Raw genomic sequence first — 6808 nt, 5'->3', positions numbered from 1 at the left:
GGAGGTGAGCTGTGGCCCGCGACAAATGCAGCGACGGCTCCGCGGCTTCGGGAACGAGCCCCGGGGGAGCAGCCGTTGGTGGCGGGGCCATCCCGGTGGCCTGCGGAGCTCCCGTTCGCTGCCGGGAAGGGTGGCCAGCACGGCCGGGATGACACGGTGACAGCACCGGCCCCCCCACCCCTCTCCACGCCTGCCCGTCCCCCGGCCCAGGACAGAGCAGTGACCTGCTGGCCGGCCTGCCCTCCCTCCTGACTGGGACGGGGCTGGACGGGGCTTAGTTTGTGAAAACCAAATGACCACGGAGCCAGTTAGTTGGTAACCTGCCCCTTTTTTGCATTTCAGTTTCCCTGGTGGTGCGACCTGCGTGGGGGGTGAACAGTTACCGGACCAGTGGGGCTGCTGCCACCAGACTTTGCTGCAGGAAATGAATCTTATTTCAGTCCTTAGAGAGAAGTGATCTCTTCGTAGATGTTTTCTCAAGTCCCTCCCTTACATGTGTCCCCGTGATCGTAATGCTTTCCGAGTTTAGACGGTTCGCACTTAGCAAACCGTGTGCAAGCCCTGACCCAATGACGGGAGCTTTGGAGGGCAGCGTTCGGCGGATGGTGACAGGGCAGCGGAAACCGGCACAGAACAGTGACTTCGGCTGTCGAAAGCCAGGACCAACCTCACGGGTCCCCACCACCTCTCCCGCGTGTCCCACGTGTCCCCTGGAAGGTCTTGCAGTGGGGAACGCGTTCCTCCCAAGCAGCCCGAACTGGAGTAGGCTGCCTTTGTCACCTTGTATCCTTGTTCATCGACACGGAGTTTTCTTCTAGATGCATCTGAGATAACCTCACACTCTTCTCAGCCAGCCGGCTAGCTCAGAAGTGAGCCCGCTTTTGTCTCCAAGCACCTGCCTCCCGCTACCAATGAGCTCGTTAACCCATGTGCTTTTGACTCACAGAAGCACATTAGGTTTTTTCGGAGTGGGGGTGGGGGGAGAGAGTGTGAGCTGTAAGCAGGCTGCACACTCAGCGCAGAGCCCGATGTGGGGCTCGATCCCACAACCCTGGGATCGTGACTTGAGCCACCCAGGTGCCCCAAAGCACGTGAAGTTTTAATTCTTACACGTTTGCTCATTTGTTCCTTCAAAATCCTGTACTTGCCAATCGTTAGCACTTTTCAGTTTGTTCACAGGGAAATAACTTTGCGATGATGAGAGGGAAAATTATCTGTAAAATACCCGAATACTTTTTCTCCTGTAACATAGTCTTTGTTTAAACGATATAGCACAACATTTTAAAAACTTTTTTAATTTTTTTTTTTTTTTTTTTTTTTTTTTTTACTAAGGCACATGACATATAGAAAGGTTGAGGTACAAAATGCAAATTTCTGCATAAGACTTTTAAAATAATCGTTTTGGAAAATGAAGGTGAACATCATCTTCCAGAATATTCAGCTTTTAGCTTGTTTTTTCTTTTGGACCAGTTCAACCAGCAACTTGTATCTAGCGATACAGTCTTCCTGCAGGAAGAGAAAAAGAGAGGTGAAACGGTTATTTCCACAGATCAGCGTGAGCGTCGTGGGCTTCAGCCGCGGCCCGTGCGGGGAGGCGGCCTCGTGAGCGTCTGCTCTGCCCACGGCCGGCCTGCAACCGGCTGGACGAGTCCCGCGGCCAGCACGCCGGGGCCCACGCGCACGCGCCAGGGCCCCCGCCGGCCGGGGCCCACGTGCTGCCGGGTGCCCCCGGGCCAGCGGCAGTCCTGTGAGGTGCAGCGTGGGCCGCTGGCGTGAGGGGCCCGTGCTGCTGCGTGTGAGGCACACCACGGGCATCACGATGATGCCTCTCAACTCGCTAACGATAACGAGCAGCTTTCACATTTCACTGTCATCGCGCGTCCCGTCAGAGCAAGCGGACAACTTGAGGCCGGCTGGCCGCCCTGTTATTCCATCTGGGTTTGCCTCTCCTTAAGGGGCCGTGGGGACCCTCCTGTGGTGGCCGCGTCGGCCCAGCCCCCAGGACCATGGCAGGGAGTGCGCTGCCCAGATCCTGCCCGTAGCTGTGGCCACTGGGGGCGAGGAGTCGGGCCTAGAGCAGAGGCGGGCGGTGCCGGGGGGCCTCACGCTCTCCTGTCCATCAAGGGGTACTTTCCAGAGTCCGTTCCCGTTTCTGGCCAAGAGATACTCCCCTCCGTGCCGTTGGAAGCCTTCACTAACTTAAGGTCTAGGGCAACATGATCGCTGCTCCCTGGCAGATGCTTCTATCAGCCGGGGACACAGAGCGGGTGCTCACGCTCTTCCTAGGGTTCTAGCTCAGGAGTGGTATGAGGGATGCTTCTAGAAGTGCCTCTCTGGATCCCCAACGATCACGCGCATGGGGTCAGTCTTCAAAACACCAGCCTTTTCTTAATAGCTGTGCTGCCCACTGGTGAGGCCCCCGGGCATGATGCGGGGACTTCACCGGGGACCACGGCGACCCAGAGCGCTGAGCCGCAGGCCTCAGGCAAAGTCCCCTCCTTCAGGCCCAGCATCGCCAGCGGCTTGCAGGCCACGTATAGGGACTCGCTCCCTAGCAGACGAGTCAGCAGGCCACCTCGCCGGGAACTGGTTCCAATGTCAAGGCTTAAGGGGAACACTTGTGGGACAATAAAAGGGCTGCTCGTGTCTGTTTCAAACGGGAGGGTTTCCAAACCCCGAGGCAGTGAGTTTCTGAATGTTCTATCCTTAGGAATCCACGGTTCCAGCTCCTTCATTTTAAGCCAATGTCAATTCATCACACATGTAGATACCTGTGTCCTGACAGATGCTAGGGAAATTCAGGGAAAATAATTACTTCTGGCAAACCAGTTGGAGAGGCTGGGAGAATCTGTGTTTCTCAAATAGATCAACTGCTAATGGTTTATTTTTCTCCCCGGGAATTCTCAACTTCATCATTTTAAAGTAGGTGATAGATAACTAGACCTGTACACACGGGGACATTTATGGCCACAAGCTAGATTTTCCAACATAGAATTTCAATTAAAAAAAAATAAGAATGTAAATGAACATCAATGTGCCCAGAGGCTACTGAGTGACAGGCACAGGAGGCAGAAGACACTCGTTCTTCTGATTTCTCCGCGTTCCTTGGTGCCTCAGACTGAGAGTATAGCGAGGAGGGAAGAAACTCAGGAGATGGTGTGTGTTTCGAGAAAGGCCCGGGTGGGAAAGCTCACACCGTGAGCCCCGCAGCATGAACTGGCAGACGGAAGGCAAAGGCTGGGGTGAGCGCTGGCTCTCTGTGGGGCACCCCGTCTGCCCGCCTAGCTGGGAACTACCTGTGGGGGTTTGTAAGCAGATACCGAGAGCCGAAAATGGGGAAAAGACTTAAAGTACAAACAGTCAAGGCTGCAGGATGGGTTGAATCCTAAATGTCATCCCTGCCCGGGCCCCCACCCCCGCCGCCAGGGCCTCGCCAGTCTGGTGCAGCTGCTGAGTCCAGAGTGATGTGCACTGTGGACCCGATGACCAGCATGACACGGGCCGCCACGCGCTCGCCCTGGGGTAAATACGGCTCCTCGCAGAGCTGGAGGGAGACCTCCCCCGACTCTGGTTCAAGGGAGCCTCCGCCCGAGGGAGGGCCTGCCGGCCGCCAGGGCTGCTCCCGCTGCCCCAGTGATGAGGGTGCGGCCCAGCCACCCCCGTGCTCCTCAAACTGCCAGACTGGGGCGAATGCTCCAGAAGGTTGGCGGGCTTGTTGTGGGTGAAATTTATCCTCTATGCGTGGAATTTTCTGAGGAAAACCAACCGGTCTGTATGGTCTCCTTAGAATCTTGACCTCATTCATACACACTAATCAATCCGGTGCACAGACTGACCATGCTCTTAGAAGTGCACCGGACGGTCACGCAGACAGCTGTCGCTAGAGGGGTGTGCGTAAGGTGGGGAATTAGGTGGAGCTGGCCGCGCAGGTCTCGTTCTTCCCCCGCCTCACCCACCTTACTCTTAGACGGGACACATTTGGCTATTTTGTCCCAGCGGTCCGAAGATCCCTTTGGGTACTGCTGTAATGCTAATTCCAGAAGCTTCTGTTGACTCTGAGTCCATGGCTCCTCGGCAGCACGAGTTCTCTCTTTCTTCTGGCTCTCCTCATCACTGGATTCGTTTTGTTCTGAAATATCGAAGTCCTTCTGCCTCTTTCCTCTGAACTTCTCCTCGGGCTCCACCCTCGTTGCCACCTCAGGCGGCCTGGCCGGCCTCCGCCTCCGTGGCCGGCTTTCCGGAAGCACTGCCTCCTGCTCGTCTTCATCTTCCTCCTCCTGCTCGTCCTCCTTGTCTTCCTCCCCGGCCTGCCGTGCATCTTCTCGCTGGGTGATGATGTCATCTGGCAAGGCCGTGGCGGCCCTGGTGGGCCGGAGATTCTGGGCTGTTGACTTGAGTTCGGAGAGTCTGACCATTCCTGTGAGGAAGGACACACTTTATCACACAGATGGAATGGCAAGGTCAGTGCAGGTGACAAGAGTAACAGCGGCTGTCACCAACACAGCAGTGTGGTAGGCGCTGTGCACCTACGATTCTGCTTAATTTTCACGCTGTTCTAGAAAGATAGGTGTCATTATCCTAATTCTACAGATGGCAAAAATCAGTCTCAGAGAGCAGCAGAGGTGGGATCTGAACCCAGTTCTGTCTGATTCTTTGTCCTTTGTCCTTTCCGACACTCTGAGGGACTGAGGGCCACGTACAGAATCAGGTTGTGGCCAAAGAATGCAAAGTGGCTCTTTGACACTTTTTAGATAAGGAAGGATGTTCTTTACGATCCAGAACTGGGACGACTCATTCCATTAGCGGAGCTAAAATGGATCTGTCTAAACTCGCGCTGTGCTCACACCATTGTAGGTGAGCCACCGACGCTGTGGGACGTGCTGTCTGCTCCAAGCTGCTTCCAGTGCCACTGTGCCACCACGTTGGCCAGTAAAGAGCAAACGGACTGGCTCTCAGGCGCCATCTCAGGGATGCCCCTGAATGTTCAACCATACGTCTCCTGTTCTGGTCACTTTTTACCCCCCCCCCCCCCCCACAATGCTCTAGTAAGATCCCTATCTGTGCCACAGTCTACACCACACTGCCTTTTCCAGAATACACAGAGTGTCTTGCAGGAAGGCCTTTTCACATGGCCTCTCACTGACCATTTTAGCCTCTGTGCCAACAAAGAATTGTGTTCGCAGAACAGGAATCTGGAAATGCCTTCTTTCCTGAAGCCGGCAGAGCCCCACATTGAATCCCTGCTGGGGACGGCTTTTTGAGATCTCCGGGTTTGCTCACCTGCATTGCTGTCTTTGGGACTTGTATTTAAATTAAGTTAGAAGGTTTTAGGAAGTATTCTCTTCCTGGTTCCAGGCAAACAGTATGGAGACTCTAGCAAAATTCCAGTTAGTCTTGGAGGAAACATATTTTGAGAAATGTGGGTTCTTGGGAAAGCTGCTGGTCTATTCTGAAAGACGGCTCCGTGTGCGTGGGGCTGGCAGGTGGACCGCGTGGGGGAGCCGTGCACCGCGCGTTTGTGTGGCGTCCAGAGGGATCCCCCCTGCGTGCCCCTCCCCCAGTACTAGCAAAGAACTAGGTTTTTAGGGTTTTTAAACTTTTCAGGTCCATCTTAGCACCCACCCTTACAAAAAGGGATTTGTGTGGGAGAAGTCACTTCAGCTCAGTGGGGTGAAGGGGGCACTGACTCACCTGGGGAGCAGGTAACTGAATCCTTCAGTTGCTTGGCTTTGGTTGTCACCTGTTCCAAAATATAAAGGCAACGAAATCTTACTTTCCACATATCTCTTGTAGGTCAAGTGACCTATTTCACGCAAGGTCCATGTGAACGAACCGGGTTTACTGAATCTTCGGCCTAGAAGGACCCTCGTTCATCCATCCACTCATTTAGTTAAGCAACAAGGAAACTTTTGTTTGAGTATCATAAACGGTGGAGAAATTCAACTAATGTTTTAACATAAAAGTCTGTCTTTTCTTTGCATTCAAGAAACCACAAGAGCATAGTAGGCTAACGCTAGAAGAGTAGGAAGAAGAAAATACTTCCTAACACAAGGCCCACGAGACGTACGTACATGAGTGAGGGGCCACAGAAAGAGTTTCGTTCGGTCGCTGTTACTTCTTTGTTCTCTGTATAAATGGTATCACATCATTTGTCTCGTTCTATACCTTGCTTTTCATTTAGCAATGTCTTGGAGATCCACATATGGATTTCTTTTTAAATTGATATAAAATTTACATACAATTCAATATACAGATTTTAAATGTACAATTCAATGGGTTTTGACCCCCCAAAAAAGGACCTATATAACCATTCTAATTCTAATCAAATTATAGAACATTCCTGTTATCCCAGAAAGTTCTCTTCTGCCCTTAAGTTAATCTCTACTCTGCCACTGACAACATTGTTCTGATTTCTTAAAATACAGGATCAAAATTAATTAAAAAAATTAAAAATGGTTGATTGCCCAATGAATTTTCAATCAAGCCATCCTTTCCCCACTTATTCGAAATGTTAACTTTAGGGGCGCCTGGGTGGTTCAGTTGATTAAGCATCTGACGTTGGCTCAGGTCATGATCCAGCGGTTTGAGTTCGAGCCCCGTGTTGGGCTCTGTGCTGACAGCTCAGAGCCTGGAACCTGCTTCGGATTCTGTGTCTCCCTCTCTCTCTGCCCCTCCCCTGCTCACGCTCTGTCTCTCAAAATAATAAATGAACATTAAAAAAATTAAAAAGAAATGTTAACTTTATTAAAATTAGTGCCACTGTATACGTGAACTATTTTTCTACACTTTGTATTCTATCCCATTAATG

General features: G+C 52.2%; 1 protein-coding gene across 1 annotated transcript in view; it reads right to left on the bottom strand.

Moving 5' to 3' along the window:
• Positions 1-1290: 1290 nt before the first annotated feature.
• DNAJC1 (DnaJ heat shock protein family (Hsp40) member C1) overlaps positions 1291-6808 on the bottom strand; it is a 220174-nt gene continuing 214656 nt past the window's right edge. The window contains exons 10-12 of the mRNA XM_086714779.1: positions 5692-5740; positions 3957-4417; positions 1291-1506 (exon numbers count right to left, since the gene is read on the bottom strand). Of these exons, the coding sequence (XP_086570905.1) occupies positions 1438-1506; positions 3957-4417; positions 5692-5740 (579 nt within the window). The 3' untranslated portion in view covers positions 1291-1437. The remainder of the gene's footprint in view (positions 1507-3956; positions 4418-5691; positions 5741-6808) is intronic.

This window comes from Puma concolor, chromosome B4 (genome assembly GCF_028749965.1).
Source record: "Puma concolor isolate L17-30 chromosome B4, mPumCon1.1.hap2, whole genome shotgun sequence".
Classification (NCBI taxonomy): domain Eukaryota; kingdom Metazoa; phylum Chordata; class Mammalia; order Carnivora; family Felidae; genus Puma; species Puma concolor.
Note: the sequence above shows the minus strand (reverse complement) of the source record. Positions and strands in the feature narration are given on the sequence as shown.